Consider the following 25407-nt stretch of genomic DNA (forward strand, 5'->3'; position numbering starts at 1 on the left):
CCTTTCCAAGGACTAGGATAGGCAGATGTTATTGTTTAATAATATTATAGATGTCATCACAGAATGTCTAACTAAAGGTGCCTTTTGCAAATGACTGGTGATGTTTTGTCAGTGCTGATGATGTTTAAATGGTACTACAGATATTTTTAGGATTGAACCCAAGGCACCTATTAATTACTGGTACTATCTTTGCTTTCTGTTGCCACAGTCAAGTTACTTCTATTTGCAGTTCTTTGTATTTTGAGATTTTCTCCAGTTCTTTCTCTTCTCTTCTGTTGACTCCAGTTACTGTCACATCCACAATCCAGATTTTTTTTATCTTATCAACAATTGTTAAGTCTGTGCTATGGCAGGTGCTTGTCTGTTGGAATTCCAAAATCCTGAAGCACTTTAGCCTTTACATTTTCTATTACTGTGTCTATTTTGTGGTCCCACCATTTCTTGCTTGCAGGAAAATGATAAGTCTTGCATATATGCCAATGTATCATTGTTGCTGCACTGTCAGAGTAATAATAATATTATTTCTTCCTTCACTGAGTGACATGCAAACATGTAAAAGATAGTGCTGAAAATAATAATTGAGATATGTTTTGCCAAGTGTCAGGGCAGTGATCAGATGCCCAGGCAATTGGTTCTTTTGGATCCAGCGACACTAAGCACAACAGTAAATAAATGGATGTTAAACTTTATTATTAGCTCAAGCAAACAGATTTAAAAGCATAACATTGAAAGACATACATACTAAGCAAGATGATACCAACTCTCTTACAAGCTGCCAGGAGCTCCTTAATAATGACAGCAGAGATGCCCCATGGGCAGCCAGTTTCCACAGTACCTAATACTAGGTTCTGTGTAGAAGCTCCTCCCTAACAACAACCCCACACTTTTTATCAAAACCTGGCATCGTGGCTTTGCTGTGGTGAGAAAACTCCAAAAGCTGACCTTGGCATGGGACTCTGGGATGGGAATTGAAAGTCTAAGACTTCCACATTTTCTCCTTTGTGCAGCAAGCGAGATAAAAAGCAAGCAGGCTAGCTCAGAATGAGCTCTAAACTTCCAGACATTTCTTAATATGGAGAAATCAAAATAGATCACTAAACTCCTTGAAATAATAATGGTTCCTCCACTTTGCTACTACAAGATAATGTAACTGCAGGTTTAGTCTTTTAAAAATATACAAGAAGGTCAGAGAACATTTATTAATTATAAACATATTCCCACATTTTAAACACAGGATTTGGGTTTCTTTGATTCAAAATCTGCTTCTATCTCTGTTTCCTGGATTGTGAGTCAATAATGGGTAATAAACTAGCCAGATCTGATTTCTGCTGGAGTTCCATCTAAGGGAACTGACAAAATAATTTGGTAAACAATTGGTTAATATTGTTACGTTATACCAGATAAATGGATATATTAATTATACCATTTCTTATTAAATAAAGTCAAATATTTGGCTTTTAACCAACTAACCTGCTTTCTTGCATATGCATGAAAAATAAAACTCTGAATTACAGGAGTGGGGTGGGAATAATTGAAATCCAAATGTTAGGTCTAGCCTATGATCTAAGTCTCTATTTTATTATATCTTAAATAAATTAATGTTATGGATCACAGCAAATTAATAAATATAGGATACCACTGAAAAGTCTAAAATACACCTGAAGTTTTAGCATAATTCATTAGAACAATTTTGCAGTGCTGACAATTCTCTGCCGTGATATATTTCTTTATTACTACTGTGGCTTCCTGCAGCACAAAAAGGTACTGAAAATTAAGGACAACCTAGACAGGATGCATTTCACCTTTCATTAAATTTGTGAGAAGAAACTCAAGTGCTAGTTCTGAATAGCCTTTATATGTATCTTATGCACCTAAAAAATATAAATTTAAACCTGGTGGAATTTAAATTCCACTGGGTGGGGAAATTTGCAAGAGAGGCTGGTAACCACATAAAACTCTTATTGTCTCCATTATGCCACTAAATCCAATGTAATTATATGAAAACAAGGATTCCAGACATCAAAGTGTGGTTAGTTGATGAGACACATTAATTTGTTCTTTTAACATCTACCTTTTATATAATATTAAAATATCACAGAACTCTTGTTATTGATGCATCTAATTAATATGCCATGAGATGATAATGTCTTTTGAAGACAGGACAGTCTCAGACTATAATTTGTACTGATGTACCTGATAGGATTGTACTGTCAGACTCTCTTCTGATTAGGCAATATTAAAACAAACATCTTCTGCTTCTTAGGTAAATGAAAATAAAGGTGGAATCAGTTTTTAATCCAGTGACAAACTCATGGTCCCTATAATCATTTTTGCAATACTCAGTAAACCTTTAGGTTCCACTGGTGAAATTTGACATCAAAATAACCAATTCTCTGCAAAACAATATTTTGCTTTGTTTTTAAATGCTTGCAAAAATAAGGAATAAAGTAAGTGTGTAAGATCTCTCGAAGGTTTAGCAACCATTTCTGGTCCTCAAACCCAGTACAGGTAGTCCTCGACTGACAACCACAATTGATCCCAAAATGTATGTTTGTAAGCAAGACATTTGTTAAGTGAGTTTTGCCCCATTTTACGACTTTTCTTGCTACAATTGTTAAGTGAATGATTGCATTTGTCAAGTTAGTAACACAGTTAAGTGAATCTGGCTTCCCCATTGTCTTGGCTTGTCAGAAGATCACAAAAAGTGATCCCATTACCCCAGGACACTGCAACTGTCATATATATAAACCATGCCAAGCATCTGAATTTTGATAATATGACTAAGACAATGCTGCAACTGTTGTAAGTTTCCTTTTTCAATAACTTTGAACTATTACTAAATAAACTGTTGTTAAGTCAAGGACTATCTGTACTGTGGCAAAAAACCAAAACACCGATATTTGTTCAGTGTCAATATCACTGCATTGCTAGACAAACCTACAGCCCTTCAAGTCTCAACAAATATTTAAACGGGAAGTATGGTCCCTTTTAAAAATTGGGTTTCTCCTAATCTCTTAACTATCCAAGGACCAGCCTGCAGTATAGATTTGTATGTGCACATGTATATATAGCCAGGTTTTTATATTTTTATGCATGATCAAAAATAAGTTGAGGAACAATTTGATATAAAGATAAGTTAGATGCATTTTAAAATCAACATATTTGTAAATTATATATAAAATGGGTAGGTGATAGGACCTCCAGTGGCCCAACGATTTAGCTATCTAAGGTATAGAACTGAAGAATCCAGTTTTTGCATTCCTTGGACAGCCAAAAGAACTATTAGAGGAAATTATGAGATAATTCAAGTAAATCATGAACCAAATAAATAGTAACAAGCAAATACATATTTAATCCGCTCTACAAACCCTTTGCTAACTCTGCCTGCATCTTACATTTAGATTTCTGTAAACTATTACTTTTCTACACGTAGGCAAGAAAAACCAAATGTACAGGTACAGATTAGATGAAACTTGGCTCAATAGCAGTAACTGTGAGAGGGATATGGAGTCCTAATGGACAATCACTTAAATATGATTCTTGCTTTCAGTAAGCATTCTTGCACAAATTCCTCTAATAGTTTGCTCTTTTGGCTGTCCAAGGAATGCAAAACAGCCTTCTTCTCCAGCACCAAAGCCCAAAAGGACAAACCTTCTTCCTCTTGTTCTAATTATGAGCTCACCTTACATCTGTTACATCCTAATAGGAAATATTATTGAATCTACATTTTGGCTTTTTTTAAAATTTAATTTATATAGCCATCTATCTCACACGTGATTTTGAGTGGCTTACAATCAAACAGATAAAAACAAATAAAATGCATAATATAAAATAAGAACACATTGCAGCTGTATATCATAAATCTGGATTGAAACGATTTGGTTATGAGTTTGTCTATATACCTCAGTGCCTTTTTCTTCTTTAAATTTTTTTGGGTCATACTTTCCATCTGGAAAATTATAACTGGAACATTTAACATTCTAATTTTCCAGCTGACATAGTCTTTGCTTTAAATGATGTTCAAGGAAAGACTTGCCTGTTCCCTTTCCCGTTCTAGCATTGAGAAGTAGTATATATAGATGCTATTGTTAAAGGCTGATCCCCATACTTTCCACAAATAATACCCCTGGACTGGGGAGTTCTGGTGTTACATAATGTGAGCCAAAATAGTGTTTTTAAACTACTGAACATTCTTATCTATACAGTGACTTTCCTGTGGCATGTTTATTGATGCTTTAAGCCTCCTTAATAAGAGAAAAGCACCATCAGGGTTGAACCGGCTACCTCCTCAGAGGTCCTTCTGTTTTGGGTGAACAGCAGTTGATAAATTAAGTGTCTTTGTGGCCATAACCCTTTCCCTATAAACCAATTTCTTCCTTCCACATCCACCCTCTTGGGAACCAGGAGAGGATTGAAGAGGACATCCTTATTAAATCCTTGCTATATACAAACAAAGTAAACCAAAACAGTCCATTTCAATATTGAAACAAAAAACAACTTCTTTAATGCAACCAAAAGAAATAGGTTTCCACACAATACCCCTATCCTATATATCAGGGATCTTCAAACCTGGCCCTTTTATGACTCATGGACTTCAACTCCCAGAATTCCTCAGCCCTGATATATATACTTGTGGATAAGCTCATCCATGGATAAGCCTGCTCTCAAATTTTTAACCAGAATATCATGAAAAATATGTAAGTGTAGTTAAGCCAGTTGTGAAAATGAAAACATTTTGAGAGTCAGCTTATCCATGCATTTTACATGGTATTTTGGTTAAAAAATTCAAGGATTGCTTCCTGCTTTAATACCAGACTCTGCCAACTTTCTTGCAAAACCCATCAAACTGCCCAAAATATGATGGAACTTCTTTCTTTTCCTGACACCCTTTGTTCTTAAAAGGGCTGACTATACCTATTATGCCACTTAGGAAACATTCAACGTACTGTATTTGCACTTTGCCATACAGTTATTCCAAAGCCTTAAGATATAAACTATAAAAATGGTACAGAAATAAATTGGAAGTGCTTTGTTAAAAGATACTGATACTCAATCTAACAAAAGTAAGTAGCATAATGGTATTTCTACTTACTTTGACGCTTGCTATTGTTAAATGGTGTCGTACTAAACAGATGCATATAGTAGGTGTTCATGAAACGTTCAGTGACCTGCTCTTAGATATGATTTATGGTTTTAAATATAAGGACAACTGCATCGCCTTTTCTATAATGAAAGATTCAGAAAATAAATGCTTGTACAAAACAGGAAGAGGATATTTCAGGGCACAGGAAAAACATTAGAAGGCTAATCATAGGTTGAGCTGTCAAAAATTGAATAGCAAGAGAATGGAATATGGGAGGGGTGGATTATACTAATACTAAGGAGTTGAAAAAGAGGGATATGTGAGTAAACAGGTGTGTGCTTATCAGAAAGTATATGTTTTGTTATCATTTTCATTATTTCAAACAAACGTCATTGTATATTAGCATTATATACAATATAATCCTTCAGCCACAACCTTGTTTGTGTTAGCTTAGAATAACATTGTGGTACACCTGGTCTTTCCCCTTTCTAAACACATTCCTCAGATAATAGTCTATATGATATATATTGAATTGAAAGCTGCATTTTCTTTTCTCCTATCTTGTCCCTTTACTTATTTTGCCTGTATTCTTTTTAAGTAATTTGCATAATCTTCCTTACCTGAAAAGGAATATTGTATTAAATAAGTATCCATGTAATTTCCTACTTATCTCATTTAAAATTATATATAACTATTTGGATTTGATGTTCTTCCTTAAAACATTAATCTGTTTATTTTTTGAGGGGTTGCTGCCCCTCCCCATTCCCCATCAATGTAAGCAAAGCAGTATATTCAAACTTTTCTTCATAGAATATTGTCACTATTGCTCATGTTATCTGGACTGCCATTTACTTAAAAATTAAGCATTTTTAATCCACCATACTAGAAGTGCAGAGCTCAGTGTTATGTAAATGCAGGGCTCTTTTTTGTCATAGAATGCCCAGAACGGAGTTCCGGCACCTTTTTTGGGGTGGAACCTTGTAGGGTAGGCAAGGTGGATTGTATGACATGTGTGAGTTCCAGCACTTTTTTTTTTTTTTTTTTTTTTACAAAAAAGCACTCTGTAAATGTCACTTTTAATAGAAATCTTTATGGCACCCTATCCATTATTTGAAAAGGTATTGATATGGATAAGTCACATCTATGTAGGATTGCCTCAGGATTTATAGATAGTAAGTTGCAGCTTTATTGATAAAAAATCAAAAATAACAGAAAAGCTATGGAAGATTATGATTTTATTATTTATGAAATGTATGCAGTTGTTTCTTTTTTGCCAGTTTGTTTCCTACAAGTGAGTTGTGTAATCATGATATTTTCAAATGCATTCTGTATGCTCTATCTATGCAATATTCATATAGCCAAATTGATTATATAAGTTCACATAGGTTCTGCCTGTGCAAATGTATCTGTTGTTGGGCAAAAACATTTGGACATAAAATTTTATCTCTGTAAAATATCTATTAAATATTATTCATTAAGTTACAGCAACTAAAGCTTATTAGAAATATTTCTAATTCATTCTAGAGAATATTACTCTAATGTCATAATTTGTTACCATTCCTTGGGGGAAAAGGTTTTATTGAGCATTTGTTTCATTTTCAAGATCAACAATTATTTTAAAAGGTGTACCATACTCTTCATCATATGAAGTAATGGTGAATTTACATTACATAAATTAAGTATATATTTAAATTTCTACCACAGTTCTGGATTTTGTAATATTTGTCTGATGATACCTTTCCCATCATCATCTAATTATTTTTATTTGTTTATAGAAGCGTTCAATAATGGCAACAGACAAACAGTATTCCAGACATCCAAATTAGCTGAGATAATTTTTCATCAAACTGGTTTTTTATTTAGTGGCACCACCCCTACAACTGAATTAAAATATTTGATTAATTGTCAGGGTTGTTTTATCTTTCATTGTTTTGGAAAGAGCTATTTATTTTTTAGAATTAATGCAATTTGGGATATAAATGTCACATTCTGTGGCACCACTGGAGGAAAATAGTCTCCCTTGAGCTGAGCTTGAATTTTGGTAATTTCCCTGGATATGTCTTGGCACTTTTTAGGCAATAGTAGGGAAGTGATTTTCTCCTGCTTTCTTTAGGAGTGTTTAACTTGTTTGTTCTCAGTCCTCATCTAGCTAGATTTTATTATATCATGTGAGAGGCAGAAAATGAAAAACAAAACAAAACATAAAGATCTAGGTTGGCAGATACCCTGTGAACATGAAGCAATCTGTCTCCTCCCACAGGTTTCTTGAACAATTACTGTGGTGAGTATGTGAGAATGAAAAGAGGTCTTTGTGTGTACTTAAGTAAAGTCTTGTGCTATATTCTAATCAATAGTGCTAAGACGTTAGTAAAAAAAATGTATGCTGTGTGTGTGAGACAAGTGTGTATTCCCCACATAAACTCCTAAGCACTGAACAAGCAAGTATCTCCAGGATTCACAAGATCTCTGTTTCAAGTGTGCAGTGCTGCAGGTGGGGAGACCTGACAGTGTGTGCCCCAATTGATAACATAAGACTAATTGGCTGTTACAAAGAACACCTAGATGTGTGAACCCAAGCACTGCAGTTTGTAAAATCAGTTTATCCTTTCTTTCTCTGAACCAAAAGAGCCTGGCATGGTGAATATCTAAGGCAGGGGTAGGCAACCTTGGCTCTTTTATGACTTGTGGACTTCAACTCCCAGAATTCCTAAGCCAGAATGTTTGAGCTTGGAAACCTCTCCCTTTCCCCCCCCCCAGCATGGCTGGCTCAGGAGTTCTGGGAGTTGAAGTCCACGAGTCATAAAAGAGCCAAGGTTGCCTACCCCTGATCTAGGGGCTGATTTTTTTTTTAAATGAAAATCATTTACAACTTCTAAACCTCCTGACTATAAACAAAAAGTTGTATAATAGTGCACTATTAAACAAACCTCAAGGCTGCAACCATATATGGCATTAACATGTATTTCAGGTTAGCAGAAATATAGGTGCATTGGAAGAAACAATAAATTATGGATTGAAAACTAAAGTAAATAAACAGATAAACCTAATTCTGCAAGGTAGATTTAACTTTCTTTAAAACAGTAGTGGAGTTTATGCTGAGCCATCTTTTAACAATGGTATATTAAATGATTCACAGTTGATTGGGCTGATGTGTAATACTAATCAATAAATCATGCAAATCACAAGGGTTAAGTCTGTAGAACGTGCAAAGCCAAAACAAGCCACATGTAGCGTAATGGCTGAATCCAGTGACTGATTTAGCACCATGTCTGACTCAGTCTCCTATTGATTTTATTGTTGTTGTTGTTAATTGCGAAGTCGTGTCCGACCCGTCACGACCCCATGGACAATGTTCCTCCAGGTCTTCCTGTCCTCTACCATCTTCTGGAGTCCATTTAAATTCACACCTATTGCTTCAGTGACTCCATCCAGCCATCTCATTCTCTATCGTCCCCTTCTTCTATTGCCCTCAATCGTTCCCAACATTAGGCCCTTCTCCAGTGAATCCTTCCTTCTCATTAGGTGGCCAAAGTACTTGAGTTTCAACTTCAGGATCTGGCCTTCTAAAGAGCAGTCGGGGTTGATCTCTTCTAGGACTGACCGGTTTGAACGCCTTGCAGTCCAAGGGACTCGCAGGAGTCTTCTCCAGCACCATAGTTCAAAGGCCTCAATTCTTTTGCGCTCAGCCTTTCTTATGGTCCAACTTTCACAGCCATACATTGCAACTGGGAAAACCATGGCCTGGACTATACGCACTTTTGTTGGCAGGGTGATGTCTCTGCTTTTTAGAATGATGTTTAGATTTGCCATAGCTTTCCTCCCCAGGAGCAAGCGTCTTTAATTTCTTGGCTGCAGTCCCCAGCTGAGGTGATCTTGGAGGCCCAGAAAAATAAAATCATGTCACTACCTCCATTTCTTCCCCATACTATTGCCAGAAATTGACGAGGCCGGATGCCATGATTTTGGTTTTCTTAATGTTGAGTTTCAAGCCTACTTTTACACTCTCCTTCTTCACCCGCATCAAGAGGCTCTTTAGTTCTCTTCACTTTCTGCCATTAGAGTGGTATCATCTGCATATCTTAGGTTGTTGATATTTCTCCCGGCAATCTTAATTCCAACTTTTGATTCATCTAGTCCTGCCTTTCTCATGATGTGCTCTGCATATAAGTTAAATAGGCAGGGCGACAGTATACAGCCTTGCCGGACTCATTTTCCAATTTTGAACCAATCAGTGGTTCCGTGTTCGGTTCTCACTGTTGCTTCTTGACCCACATATAGGTTCTCAGGAGACAAATGAGATGCGTCTGGTTACTCCCATACTTCTTAAGAAACTGCTCACAAATTGTGGTGATCCACACAATCAAAGGCTTTGCATAGTCAATGAAGCAGAAGTAAGATAGTTTTTCTGAAATCCCTAGCTTTCTACCATGATCAGCGTATGTTGGCAATTTGATCTCTAGTTCCTCTGCCTCTTCGAAATCCTGCCTGTACTTCTGGTAGTTCTCGATCCACATACTGCTGGAGTCTAGCTTGTAGGATTTTAAGCATAACTTTACTAGCATGTGAAATGAGTGCAATGGTGCGATAGTTTGAACATTCTTTGGCATTGCCTTTCTTTGGAATTGGAATGTAAAATGACCTTTTCCAATCCTGTGGCCACTGTTGAGTTTTCCAAATTTGCTGGCAAATTGAGTGTAGCACTTTTACTGCATCGTCTTTTAAGATTTTGAATAGCTCAGCTGGAATACTGTCACCTCCACTAGCTTTGTTGTTGCTCAGATTTCTAAGGCCCATTTCACTTCACATTTCTAGGATGTCTGGTTCGAGGTCCGTGACCATCTCATTGTGGTTATCTGGGATGTTAAGCTCATTCTTGTATAGTTCTTCTGTGTAGTTTTGCCATCTCTTCTTAATCTCTTCTGCCTCTGTTAGGTCCCTGCCATTTTGGTCCTTTATCATGCCCATCTTTGCATGAAACGTTCCCTTAATATCTCCAATTTTCTTGAAGAGATCTCTGGTCCTCCCTATTCTGTTGTTTTCTTCTATTTCTTTGCACTGTTCATTTAAGAAGGAATTCTTATCTCTTCTAGCTATTCTCTGGAATTCTGTATTCAATTGGGTGTATCTTTCTCTTTCTCCTTTGCCTTTCGCTTCCCTTCTTTCCTCAGCTATTTGCAAAGCTTCCTCAGATAGCCATTTTGCTTTCTTGCATTTCTTTCTCTTTGGGATGGTTTTAGTTGCTACATCTTGTACAATGTTGCGAACTTCCATCCATAGTTCTTCAGGCACTCTGTCTATCAGATCTAATTCCTTAAATCTATTTGTCACTTCTACTGTATATTCATCAGGAATATGATTTAGTTCATACCTGAGTGGCCTAGTGCTTTCCCCTACTTTTTTCAATTTAAGCCTAAATTTTGCAACGAGAAGCTCATGATCTGAGCCACAGTCAGCTCCTGGTCTTGTTTTTACTGACTGTATAGAGCTTCTACATCTTTGGCTGCAGAGCACATAGTCAATCTGATTTCTATGTTGACCGTCTGGTGATGTCCATGTGTAGAGCCGTCTCTTGGGTTGTTGGAAAAGAGTGTTTGTTATGACCATCCTATTCTCTTGACAAAATTCTATTAGCCTGTGCCCTGCTTCATTTTGTAAAGGGGATTGATTTTATTACTTTTACAATAATGCATGTGCCACTTGATTCAGAGGGCTCCAGCGCCTGCATTCTTCAAGGATAGCACCATCTATTATGAATCGCAATAGTCCAAACAAAGACATGAATAACTCTTTTCCCTGCTGTATCTAGGAAAGGAAATAAGTTGCAGATTAGCCAGAATTGGCCACAGTCACTATGTGCTGCTATAGAAGGAACCACGTATCTGGGAGATCTCCTAAATCACACACCAGCTTTTTGAAGGATAACATCGCTCTCCCAGAAAAAACAACACCCACGGAATTAGATGTTTTCTGTAAAACAAATTCATCCGGCTAGGATATACTCTTAAGTTCCTTTCCATACTGTCCCTCACAACCACCAGTCACTGGATCAGAATGCCCACTGCCCCCTAGTTCTTGGCCTGGGATGATGATATAAGGTTGGCTAAAATCAATTTACTAATGATATTTGAAACTGACAGATAACTTCTAACGGTTAAGCAAAGTATAGTAAAGGATAGACTGAGATTCTTTGAGTCCCCAAGGACTTAATCTCTCCTTCTCTGAACTCTGATTAGCACTGTCCATTCAGAAAGAAACTTAATCACTGGAAAACAGTGTGCTATCCCCCTTCCGAACCATGCAAGCATCGAAGACCCTTGCAGTATGGAATAAGCACATACAAGAAACCAACACTGATACCATGGAAAATGAACGAATCTTTATTGAGGAGTAATAGAGGCATCAACAACCTGCTTACCCTATTTGCTCTATAAAATCACGATCATTACTATAAACCAACAACAGCTTTGCAAATAAATACATAATAAATAGCCCAAATTATTTGGGTTAATAATTTAAATTGTAAACACTTACAAATAATTAATTCAAAATAATTACAAATAAATTATCCAACACAATAATCCATCCAGAATGTCTGAGTATGATATTTTGCCTTGGGCTTGAAATAAAGCTTGTTTTCTGTTTTGTGCACTTTTAATCTCTTATACACTGATATTTAAAAAAAACATGGAATTGAATTTTGTAGTATAAATATCCCCTTTATGGATTACTGCCTTGTCGTGGCAAAGGGGCTTGTGTAACTCAATGAAGCTATAAGCTATGCCGTGCAGGGCCACCCAAGACGGACAGGTCATAGCAGAGAGTTCTGACAAAATGTGATCCACTGGAGAAGGAAATGGCAAACCACTCCAGTATCTTTGCCATGAAAACCCCATGGACAGTACTAAAAGGCAAAAAGATATGATGCTGGAAGATGAGCCCTCAGGTCGGAAGGTGTCCAATATGCTACTGGGGAAGAGCAGAGGGCTAGTACTAGTAGCGCCAGAAAGAACTAAGCGACTGGGCCAAAGCCGAAAGGACGCTCAGCTGTGGATATATCTGGTGGTGAAAGGAAAGTCCGATGCTGTAAAGATCTTTTCTCCATAGGAACCTGGAATGTAAGATCCATGAATCAAGGCAAGCTAGATGAAGTCAAAAAAGAGATGACAAGAATGAACATCGACATCTTAGGAATCAGCGAACTAAAATGGACAGGAATGGGTGAATTTAACTCAGATGACCATCAGGTATACTACTGTGGGCAAGAATCCCTCAGAAGAAATGGAGTAGCCTTCATAGTCAATAAAGAATAGGAAAAGCAATACTGGGATACAATCCCCAAAATGACAGAATGATCTCAATTTGAATCCAAGGCAAACCATTCAATATCACAATAATCCAAATCTATGCCCCAACCACTGGTGTTGAAGAGGATGAAATTGACCGGTTCTATGAAGCCCTACAGCACCTTATAGAATTAACACCCAAAAATGATGTCCTTATCATCATGGGGGATTGGAATGCTAAGGTAGGAAGCCAAAAGATAACCAGAATAACAGGCAAGTTTGGCCTTGGAGTACAAAATGAAGCAGGGCAAAGGCTAATAGAATTTTGTCAAGAGAATACGATGGTCATAACAAACACTCTTTTCCAACAACCCAAGAGACGGCTCTACACATGGACATCACCAGACGGTCAACATAGAAATCAGATTGACTATGTGCTCTGCAGCGAAAGATGGAGAAGCTGTATACAGTCAGTAAAAACAAGACCAGGAGCTGACTGTGGCTCAGATCATGAGCTTCTTGTTGCAAAATTTAGGCTTAAATTGAAAAAAGTAGGGAAAAGCACTAGGCCACTCAGGTATGAACTAAATCATATCCCTGATGAATATACAGTAGAGGTGACAAATAGATTTAAGGAATTAGAGCTGATAGACAGAGTGCCTGAAGAACTATGGATGGAAGTTCGCAACATTGTACAAGAGGTAGCAACTAAAACCATCCCAAAGAAAAAGAAATGCAAGAAAGCAAAATGGCTGTCTCAGGAAGCTTTGCAAATAGCTGAGGAAAGAAGGGAAGCGAAATGCAAAGGAGAAAGAGAAAGATACACCCAATTGAATGCAGAATTCCAGAGAGTAGCTAGAAGAGATAAGAATGCCTTCTTAAATGAACAGTGCAAAGAAATAGAAGAAAACAACAGAATAGGGAGGACCAGAGATCTCTTCAAGAAAATTGGAGATATGAAGGGAACATTTCATGCAAAGATGGCATGATAAAGGACCAAAATGGCAGAGACCTAACAGAGGCAGAAGAGATTAAGAAGAGATGGCAAAACTACACAGAAGAACTATACAAGAATGAGCTTAACATCCCAGATAACCACAATGAGATGGTCATTGACCTCGAACCAGAAATCCTAGAATGTGAAGTGAAATGGGCCTTAGAAAATCTGAGCAACAACAAAGCTAGTGGAGGTGACAGTATTCCAGCTGAGCTATTCAAAATCTTAAAAGACGATGCAGTAAAAGTGCTACACTCAATTTGCCAGCAAATTTGAAAAACTCAACAGTGGCCACAGGATTGGAAAAGGTCAGCTTACATTCCAATTCCAAAGAAAGGCAATGCCAAAGAATGTTCAAACTATCGCACCATTGCACTCATTTCACATGCTAGTAAAGTTATGCTTAAAATCCTACAAGCTAGACTCCAGCAGTATGTGGATCGAGAACTACCAGAAGTACAGGCAGGATTTCGAAGAGGCAGAGGAACTAGAGATCAAATTGCAAACATACGCTGGATCATGGAGAAAGCTAGGGAGTTCCAGAAAAACATCTACTTCTGCTTCATTGACTATGCAAAAGCCTTTGATTGTGTGGATCACAACAAATTGTGGCAAGTTCTTAAAGAGATGGGAGTACCAGACCATCTCATTTGTCTCTTGAGAAACCTATTTGCGGGTCAAGAAGCAACAGTGAGAACTGAACACGGAACCACTGATTGGTTCAAAATGGAAAAGGAGTCCGGCAAGGCTGTATACTGTCGCCCTGCCTATTTAAATTATATGCAGAGCACATCATGAGAAAGGCAGGGCTAGATGAATCAAAAGTTGGAATTAAGATTGCCGGGAGAAATATCAACAACCTAAGATATGCAGATGATACCACTCTAATGGCAGAAAGTGAAGAGGAACTAAAGAGCCTCTTGATGCAGGTGAAGGAGAGTGCAAAAGTTGGCTTGAAACTCAACATTAAGAAAACCAAAATCATGGCATCCGGCCCTCTCAATTCCTGGCAAATAGATGGGGAAGAAATGGAGGTAGTGACAGATTTTATTTTTCTGGGCTCCAAGATCACCTCAGATGGGGACTGCAGCCAAGAAATTAAAAGACGCTTGCTCCTGGGGAGGAAAGCTATGGCAAATCTAGACAGCCTACTAAAAAGCAGAGACATCACCCTGCCAACAAAAGTGCGTATAGTCCAGGCCATGGTTTCCCCAGTTGCAATGTATGGCTGTGAAAGTTGGACCATAAGAAAGGCTGAGCGCAAAAGAATTGAGGCCTTTGAACTATGGTGCTGGAGAAGACTCCTGCGAGTCCCCTGGACTGCAAGGCATTCAAACCGGTCAGTCCTAGAAGAGATCAACCCCGACTGCTCTTTAGAAGGCCAGATCCTGAAGTTGAAACTCAAATACTTGGCCACCTAATGAGAAGGAAGGACTCACTGGAGAAGGGCCTAATGCTGGGAAAGATTGAGGGCAATAGAAGAAGGGGACGACAGAGAATGAGATGGCTGGATGGAGTCACTGAAGCAGTAGGGGTGAACTTAAATGGACTCCAGAAGATGGTAGAGGACAGGAAGACCTGGAGGAACGTTGTTCATGGGGTCGCGATGGGTCGGACACGACTTCGCAATTAACAACAAGGAGTTCATTAAGTAATAATATTTGGTGTTAAATTTTGGATGAATAATTTAATTGAATTATTTCTTAATGACTTTCACCCATGGTTTCTTTAACCACAACTGGTTAGGTTCACATAATTTGTGAAGCTGAAGAAACATTTTGGCTTAATGTAATATGTAATTCCATTCAAAAATGAGCCTAAATTTTTTTTCTCCGGTTACAAAATGTCCATTTTGCTTAAATCTATGTAAGAAAGCACACTGAAGAAACAACATAGAAATTGAATCACCCAAGTCATCTGAATAACATTAAAGAAAGTGTTCCTACATATGTTAAAGAGGACAGCCTGGGACTGAAATATTTGCAGACCTAAAAGATTCATTCCATTATTATTATGGATCCATTTTTAAATTTTTTCCATAAATATGATTGGAGCCGTCAGTGATACCTGACCAGGTTAGATTACCTGTACTATTTAAAAAGGAAAATCTTATCCTTATTAATGTTTGGATACAGATTATTCTAGAATGATAATGGACTAGCAGCATGCATAGTGATTTTGTGGTTAAGATGTGAACAGGTTAAGCTGTTAATAATTGAATGACAACCTAAATACATATTTCTTAAATGATAATATTGGATAGTTTGTAAACATGTCAAAATATTCCAGCTTTGAATCTGAGCAGAAACACACTTTGCCGGTGTTTTGGTTAGTAAATGGATGAATGGAGTTGTTTTGTTCCAAATACAGCAAACAGGCTTGTTTTATTTTGAGCAGTAGTGTTGAGATGGGAATAAATTGTCAGAGGTAGAATATGCCATGTTGGAAACTGCTGGAACAGGAGAGTGCACTGTTCCATCCACTGTTGCCTTACTTTTCCTATGAGAATTTGTTTTATTTGAAACCCAGAACCATTAAAACAAAAGTGGCTGGCCTGAAATTTATATTTTTAATCTATGTTTTGATGTGGTAATTGTCTATCTGCTCACATGAAAGCAAATTCCATCCAGTTGAATAGGACTTTTGAAGAGTCATGCATAAATATTTTCTCAGGGAAATGGAAGCAGGCTAGGGGGAAAAAAGGAAATAATAGATGACAGGAAGAAAAACGCAAAAAACTCCCACAGGTTTGCCTGACAGACAAATTCTAGGATCTACAAAGATATGTCAGCAGCAAACATGCCCACTTCCTTTACTGGTTTCCTTCTTAGCACAGTATTATTTTTATCGTTTTTTTAAATGGTAGGTTGGCTTGGATGTCAAAGGAAATTAAATATTAGGTGTTTTTCTGAAACCTGCATAGAGTAAGCTTTGGTCCTTTTATCAGTTCAGATTCAACTAAATTACTTTTAAGCACTGCAGTACTCCTAAATCACTGAAGATCCTCTGTTGTCTGCAAAGACAGGAAACGTCTTTGTGTGTTATTTTTCATCAAACATCAATATAATTTTAAATTTTTGCATTTTTGGAGCCAAAATCAGAACTTTTTCTATCATAAATTGAAGGGTGGCAGGGTAATTCCTACAGAATCAGGTTTGTTATCTGGGAAAGAAAGGTTACTCATAAAAATGTACCTACACTTCCTGAATAAAGCTATTACGTCTCTTTGCTTTTCCTTTACTTTTTTCCTATGTATACGTTTTTCAGATATGCAAAGTTTAGAATCAGGTTTAGAGCGCAAGCTACTACATGCCTGTATCCTCAGAAATAAATCTTGAGTTCAGTGGCGAGAAAAGGATTGCCACATTAATGGTGAAGGGGTGGGCGTTTTTCAGCGAAGAAAACACAAGCCTGTCACGCACTACCTTAAATGTATAAGTTTATCTTGTTCGTACGGTTTTCTGGAAACCTGCAGCCCTTCCCGGCACAGGGGATCCAAAGTGTTGATAATTTCGTTTCTATCAGAAATAAACAACAGCACTTAGTGCTGCCTTACAATCAGCACCCTCAGATTAAGACTAGCCTTTCCCTTCCTGGGAAAAAACGTAAAGTGCGAGAGGGAGCTGGAGCGGTCTAAATAGAGAACAAGAGAGGTTCCGACATCCGAGAAAGTAGCTGCAGACGCGGGAACAAGAAGGAGCAATGAAACTCGCTAAAGGCTCGAAGAAACGCGGAGAGGAGAACCCGTGGAGCCAGGCGAATTCATGGCTCTCTGAAGAAAGTTTGCACACGCCAAGCTAAGGAGGTGGGAAGGGCGCGGTCCGAGTCGCAGTTAGGAGCAGCTTCTGCTACCTTTAGGAGGCGCTTTGTTCCTCCCCTCCTCCTCTCCAACCGTCTCCCGACGGAGCGCGCAAACCGAGCGCTTCTCCCCGGCCATCCTTCAGCCGTTTGGCCGAAGGCGGTTGTAAACGCCGCTGCAAGGGTCAACCTCAGCTCCGCTTGTTCAGCATGGAGAAAGGGGGCTTCAAGAGGCTCGGGCGGCTCTTCCACCATAGGAGCGAATCCGAGGACTCCGAACCGGACCTCGGTAAGGATACGCCGCTTTCCTCGCCTTGTCCTTCGCCGTGCTTGGAGGGTCGGCGGGAACATCGCGCCAGCTGCTCCTCCACCGCCACCGTCGATTCCGGAGAGCTCAAGAAGCGCTCGGCTTTCGGGCAGTGGCGCTTGAAGAAGAAACAGCGGCGGCAGCAGCAGCAGCAAAGTAAGGACGAAGTGGCAGCGGGGGACAGCGCGGCCCCCTCTGCTCTGGACGCCTCCTCCTTCACCGCCTCGGAGCCCACGACTCCCACAAACAGGTAATCCTGGCACGCTCGGTCTGGCCTAGTTGCTGTCATCTCGAGGCGCGCTCATCCACCTGCTTCTTCCAAGGCGCCCCCCTCCCCTTACATACACACTCCTAGTATACTCACAAGCCTTGTAAGCTGTTGCTGCCCACCCCACTTTCTCTCCCCGGAGGAACAAAAAGGTCTGGGCCGCCCCAGCAGCACGCGACCCTCATTTCCCCCGTTGCTCCTTCTTTTGCTTCATGTGACCCAAACTGTTCTCCGGCGGGTTGTTGCCAGCATGGAAAACGCGCGCCCCCTCCTTCCGACGGACGCTGCCCTCGGACTAACGGAGGGCCGTCCTCCGCCACAGCCGGGTGGGCTTTGCTGAAATGTACCCTTTCTCCCAACGTGTGAAGCAAAAAGCAAGCGCCGCCCTTGCGTGATCCTTTCCCGGAGCTCTGGGTCTTAAAGGCACAGCACGCATGTTTTCTTCTTCCACCTGTTGTTTGTTGTGGTCTTACCAGACCGTTGGAACTTGGGAAAGAGCATTAGGTGTTGGCACCGGCCTCCCTGAGTGTTGATGTTCTCCCCTCAATCTTTTCCCCTTCCCCAAATCCTAGGGCCAATCCAAAAATCACCCAATGAAATTGAATCCTGGAAGAACCAGGACAGACAGACAGAAGGGTTACTTTTAACAACACATAATTAAACTCTGGGATTTGCCATCACAAGATGTGTGGCTACCTACTTGGCTGGTTTCAAAAAAAGAGTTGGAGTCAGGGGGATCAATGGCTGTTAGCCTTGATGGCAGAAGGCTATATATTGGGGTAGTAGTGGGCTTCTTTCTGCTTCTGATTGGCCATTTGGGAATAGAGTAGTGGACTAGATGGGCCAGGGGCACTACTTATGTTCTTTGGTTTGCTGATCCATCACCCTTCGCACATCTGGGTTGCTTACCAAATAGAGAAGTTCTGTATGCTGGTCTCTATTTTAAAGAAAACTCTTCATTATCAATACATGTGACACCAATAGATGGAATTGATTTAGTTGCCAGACTGAACTTTGAAACTGGTGTTCTTCCAAAGCATTGCAGATACAATGACAGTGGCAGGTAGAGTATCAAGATCTGAGTTCCTAACATAACAATTATCCTGAAGTATGTGTCATTTTACATCCTGTGTCTCTCTGAAATTCATTGGTAGGGATTTTCCTGCAGTTCTGATGCAAGAAGTCATCCAGCTGTTCAGCTTAGACATGTTTTCACATTAGCTATTTCTTGTTTTCTCAATTTTATTGGGCATTGTTATGCTAGAATATATTCCTTGTAGGTTTTCCCATCTGTCTTAGGTCCCAAAAAATCCAGTTTCACTTTTTTACAATGAAAAGAAATGAACACCTATATAAGTAGTCCTCACTTACTGATTACAGTTGGGACCAACAACTCTTTTGCTAAGCAACAGGGTCATTAAGTGAGACATAGATTCTACTTTTAGTTAAGTGAATCACCATAGGTCCGGGCGACATGTCACGTGACGTGGTGAGTTTGACACCCCTGCTATAGGTGGTTAAGTATGACATCATGTGACTGTGGTTTGCAAACTTCCAGTTGGCATTCTCACTAACTTTGCTTGTTGAAGCTGGCTGTGAAGGTCATAAAAGACAATCACATGTCCTTATTACACTTATTACACTGTGACTCAGCCAATGGCTGAGTCAGGATCATGTCACTGTGGAGACATAGAGAGCTGCAAGTTCAAGAACCAGTTGTTAACCTACTTTTTCAATGTTGTCACAACTTTGAATGGCCACTGAACAAGGCAGTTGATAAGAGAGGACTATCTGTATATTCTTTTAAGTCTTGACATGAGCAGTGAACTGTGGTCACTCTGTCATCCACATTTCTAATCTTTGCTGTAAGAGCCATTTTATGATATACCTTTGCTTTTAATACATCTTTTACCTTTTTTGAACACATTTTAAATAGGAAGTTTAAGTGGTATACCAAAATAAAGTAGCATAATGTTGACAATATATTTTTAAAAGCTTTTCTGATTGTGTTGTGATAGAAATGAGAAGGGTTCTTTTTAATCATTAGAATTCTTACGTTATCGCTGTAGCAGTGATCACATACGCTGACACTATAATACTTGAATAATTACTTGCTGAATGAAAAAATGCAGAAAATTATTTCATTGCTAATTAAAATATTAATTAAAAACAAAATGGAGTCATAAAATATGCATTATAATTAATGCATGCTGAACTTTAAATGGCCTTCTGTACTGGGCATTATGGGATGTACAAAGGAAAATAGGGTAGCACTTCTGATCTTGAAAAAGACCACTCTAATTTCTTGTTCGTTCCAAGGCTATCAAGCAAACAAATTCAAGTGTTGGTGATGGTCACCTATTTGAAAATAACCTAAAAGTAGTTTAATCTATGTATGACTTTTGTGTTCAAAATTTCTTCTGCATTTTTTTCACCCATACCTTTCATTATTTGATGAAAAAGTCACTTTTTCCTATTGACAAAGAAAACTTGGGAAGATTCTCATGGGTGGGTTGAGGTGAAGAGATATGTATGAGTCTCTAGTCTTCCATTCAGACACAACAGCTTATAACATCTCCAGCTTATTATCAGTTTAAATCCCATGGGAAAATATATTGAGGATCTATTATATGTGATAGATTTCCATCACTTTTAAAAACAAATCAAAATCAAGACTGAGCTAGGATAAAAAGAAAAGAAGTCTTACAGGAAAAGACACTTATAGGAAACTAGAATTTTCAGCACTGAATCTACTTTAATATTTGCAAGAATATGTTATCATCCTCAACATGTAAATTGGAGTGGGCTGTAAACCAAATATAGGTAGTCCTCAAGTGACAACCATTCATTTAGTGACCATTTAAAGTTATAGTGGCATTAAAAAAACTGACTTATGACCATTTACACTTATGACCGTTGCAGCACTCCATGTCATGTGATCAAAATTCAGACACTTGGAAACTTGCAAGAATTTATGATCACCGCAGTGTCCCAGAGTCGTGTGATCACCTTTTGTGAGCTTCTGGCAAGCAAAGTCAATGGCAAAGCCAGATTTACTTAACAACTGTGTTACTGACTTAACAAATGGCAGTGATTCAATTAATAGCTGGCAAGAAAGATCATAACACTCACTTAACAACTGTCTTCCTTAGCAATGTAAAATTGGAGCTCAATTGTGGTCGTAAATCAAGGATTACCTGTAAACACTTCTACAGGTATTGTACTCCTTGCTTATAGTAAGAAATTGCTTGAGGTCTGCCTAAGTCTGTGTCTGAAAAGACTCATTTTTGAGAACTATAAGGGCTGCCCTATGGTGGACCTACCTCTTGCTTTCAAATATGAAATTGGTTGATCCATTATTTTGTTTAGTTTTTTTTTAAGTCACATAAGCCAGTAACCATTTCTATAAATTTTGAGAAATAATTTCAGGTAGCTTATTTATGCAGTGCACTATTTGAAGTATTTCCTTTTGACACTGTTGAATCAGCTGGTGATTAATATCTTTGCATGCCTTTTACAGCTGACATTATAGCATCCTAGTTGCTGGAGTATAATTAATAGGGCAATACTGATATTTCCTGAACTAATTCTGTAAAGTTAACACCCCAAATCTAACAAGTGTTACTCAAAAGTAAAAATTAATATGATGAATAAAATTTACATTTAAAGAACTAGGTGGCTTTTAATGTATATTGGTCATCTTTTAATATTACTATCAAGGCAACTTTTGAAATAAATGTTAAAATAAATGTTTCAAAATATAGGAAAATATAGGAATGATTAATTATGGAACATTGTCCGTCATGTGAGTCTTTGTGAGGCTGCTGACATCCTCCTGTCCAAAGATCTTAAAATCTTGGGAAAATTCTTCACTGACTGGAGGCCCACTCCTAGCATCAGCAAAACAGTAATTATGTGCTTCTACCTTAACAACAAAGTAGCATGTGAAGCCCTGAAGCTCTACTTAAACAACAACTTATTTTCCTATGATCCCCATCCAAAGCATCTTGGAGTAACATTGGACCAAACTTTCCCCCACAAGATACACCTAAAGCACTGATGGCAAATCTTTTAGAGACCAAGTGCCCAAAAACTGCCCCGGCCCCACTCTGCCCCCGCCCCACCCGCAGCTCGCCTCATCCCGCCTGCCCACAGGGCCACCCACCACCTTCACGGCCCACCACAGATTGTCCAGGCAGCCCAGCAGCACCATGTCAGCAACGCCTTCCACCTGCGCCCCACACCACCAACTGCGCATGACAGAGTGCGAGGGCGGAGTCTTGTCTCCGCTGCCTGGCTGCCATGTCCTTGGCTGCGCTCCTTCATGCAGTCTGCGCTCGGGGGTGACTCTCCTCCAAGGGAGCTGCTGGTGAAGAGGAGGCCACAGGGGAGGGAGGCTGGGGCAACAGCGCACGTGCCCACAGATAGGGTGGGCCACCTCTAGCACGCGTGCCATAGATTTGCCACCACTGACCTAGAGAATACGGCAGCAAAAATCAACATTAGGAACAACATATTCCAGAAATTATGTGGAACTAAATGGGGACCTTCAGTTGCCACCCTCAGAACAACAGTACTAAGGCTGGTCTACTGGGCAGCAGAATACTGTGCCCCTGTATGGCTTAACAGCTACCATACCAGTAAGTTAGACTCCAGACTCAATGACACTATGAGGATTATAAGTGGATGTATTAAAATTGCCCTGACTTGCTGGCTTCCTGTTCTGAGCTCCATGGTATCACCATCTTTACAAAGGCAAGATGCACTAGTGAGAAAACATAGAGCAATTATGAACAACTCCTACGGGTGCATGCCAACCTTCCTCTTTTATCAGCAGGAAGACTCAAATCCAGGGAGCCCCGACTGGCACTTGCACAACATCTGCCCAACAACTTTAACATCGATTCCCAATGGAAAGCCAAATGGGTCGTTGAATGCCCAGTCATAGGAAGACATATAAATGATCCCACAAAAAAATGTGCCAGGCTTTGAACTACCACATCAGCAATGGACAATCCTGAAATTTGTAAAATGCAGTTAAAATCATTGATGTCATTTTGCAGAGTGAAATGAATGGTATATAAATTTAATACATAAATAAATGTTGCCATCACTAAAGGTAACATTTTGATCCCAATTCTAGATATGTTTATTCTATTGTGTACCCCACTACTTCAAGAAAAGCTTTGAATTAGCCTGGACCTTTCTGTTCCATAGAATCTCCCTGATGTTGGCAGATAGCATCTGAGGGAACTAGGGGAAATAGAAAATAGGATAACTCAGGCACCACACAGGTTATGTAGAAAGTAAACACAGAGTCAGTCACAAAGGACTCAAATGTCTATACACCAAAGGACTCAAATGTCTATACACGCAGAGTATGAGCAATAAAAAGGGTGAATTAGAAATTCAGGTAAATGAGGGAAGATATGATATTGTTGCCATTATGGAAACTTTCTGGGATGAAACCAACAAATGGAACATACAGTTAGAGGGATTTAAATTCCTTAAAAGAAACAGACCAAGTAAAAGAAGAGATGGAGTTGCTCTCTATATAAGAAATAATTACATCTCTACAGAAATAGAGCACAACAATGCTGAAAACTGTCTTGAATGCATTTGAATCAATATAAAAGGGGGAAAAATGACATTGCCATAGGTATATACTATAGGCCACCCAGTCAAACAGAGGAAATAGATGAAGATTTTGCTAGTCAGTTAACTAAGTATGTAGGAAGCACATCACAATGGTAATGGGGGACTTTAATTATCCTAACATCAACTGGGAGACAAACTCTGCATCAAGTGGAAGATCAAACAGCTGCTTGATACACCTAGCAAACAACTTTGTCTCCCAAAAAGTAGAGAGGGAAACTAGGGCTTAATTCTCACTAACAGAGATGAAATGATAGAAGGTGTTGAAGCTACAGGAACCTTGGGGGGGGGGGAGTGATCATGCAATATTGGAATAGAACACAGTCAAACTAGAGTCTTGGACTTTAAGAAAACTAATTTCAATAAACTTAGAGCTTGGGAAGGATTCCACGGATGAAAATCCTCATGGGGAAAACAACTCAAGAAGCTTGGGAAATTTTGAAAAGTGACATTATAAAAGGCCAGTCAAGCACAATACCAACGAAGAAGAAAAATAGCAGCTCTCAAAAGAAAGCAGCATGGCTGCATAAAGAACTCTCTAATAAGTTGAAAGACAAAAAGGACAAGTATAAAAAGTGGAAAGAGGGGCACATAACTAAAACAGAATATCAGCAAATAGCAGGGAGTCAAGCTATTTTCCAAAGTAGAGTTCCCCAATCTCTCCGGCTTGAAGGCCCGGAAGGAAAGGGAGCAGCAGGGAAATGTGCACACGTGCAGCCTTACGCGCATATGCGCAAATAGGTGCGTTTGCGTGTGCATGCATCCACAAGTGGACTATGTACGCAAACAGGCCGCCGGCATCTGCGCAAATGGGGCCATGAGTGGGGCGGGGCCTGCCAGCTATTCCCAGGGCCCGGTGGCCAAGAGGCCACAGTACCAGGCCACAGACCATAGGTTGGGGGGGGGGCTGCTCCAAAGCACCTGAAGGCAGGACAAGAAGCAATGGATGGAAACTAATCAAAGAGAGAAGTAACCTAGAACTAAGAAGAAATTTCCTGACAGAACAATTAACCAGTGGAACAATCTGTCTCCAGAAGTTGTGAATGCTCCAACAATGGAAGTTTTTAAGAAGAGACTGGACAACCATTTGTCTGAAATAATATAGGGTTTCCTGCCTGAACAGGGAGTTAGACTAGAAGACCTCCAAGGTCCCTTCCAACTCTATTATTGACATTCTTGATTATTTTCTTCTTTTTAGGGTTGCCTTGCTGTTTAGATTTCAGGGCAACTCAATAATTTAAATATCATTAATCGAATATAAAATCCTAGGACAATGACTTAGAGCAGAGAACCCCAACCTTTTGGGCACCAGGGACCGGTTCTGTGGAGAGAGGTTTTTCTGTGGACCAGAGGCTGCATGGTTTTGTGTGCTGCCTGCATCTCGTACATGGGGCTTTGTTTGTGCAGACCGGTTGCTGGCATGCCACAGCCTGGTACTGGTCTACAGACCAGGGATTGGGGATCTCTGATCTAGAGCTTAGGTAGTGTTGGAATAGCTAAGCTTAGTAAGTCATCCTTCCTCAAGGGGGAAATACAGAGTTCCCTTATCCTTCTTTCCTGCTAGCTTCTAATAATGAGAACCTCTGAGCTCCAAATAGAATTTGAGTTCACCAAAAGAAACACAATGACAATTGGTCAGGCTGAGCTAAAGATACATTGGATGCTAAAATACCTGTGAAATGCCATCAAATGCTGATTAAATATTTGGCTCACATCAGGAGAAAATACTTATCATAAACAAGTACCATACCAGTAGCATCAGTACATGCTGTTCTAACCAGCATCTACTGTGTTGATCTATTCCTGCTAGGATATGTGAAATTATTGAAGTATTTTGTTGTTGACGCTCTCTTAGAGGTTTTGAGTTAGTTATCAGCATCATAATTTCAATTGTCTTTAAGTAAGATGTTCAAATGAGATAAGTTGACAGAACAACTATAACATAAGATTTTAATGCAGAATATGGTAAAATGTTGGCTGGGTTTTCCTACCATTACATAGATACAGAGTTGGATG

At 39.3% G+C, this 25407-nt stretch overlaps 1 protein-coding gene across 1 annotated transcript in view; it reads left to right on the forward strand.

The window, feature by feature from the left end:
• Nucleotides 1-14980: 14980 nt before the first annotated feature.
• CRYBG1 (crystallin beta-gamma domain containing 1) overlaps nucleotides 14981-25407 on the forward strand; it is a 116484-nt gene continuing 106057 nt past the window's right edge. Inside the window, exon 1 of the mRNA XM_039351101.1 lies at nucleotides 14981-17718. Within this exon, the coding sequence (XP_039207035.1) occupies nucleotides 17372-17718 (347 nt within the window). The 5' untranslated portion in view covers nucleotides 14981-17371. The remainder of the gene's footprint in view (nucleotides 17719-25407) is intronic.

This window comes from Crotalus tigris, unplaced genomic scaffold, assembly GCF_016545835.1.
Source record: "Crotalus tigris isolate CLP2741 ecotype Arizona unplaced genomic scaffold, ASM1654583v1 scf7180000018371.15429387391:27106975, whole genome shotgun sequence".
NCBI classification, from domain to species: Eukaryota; Metazoa; Chordata; class Lepidosauria; order Squamata; family Viperidae; genus Crotalus; species Crotalus tigris.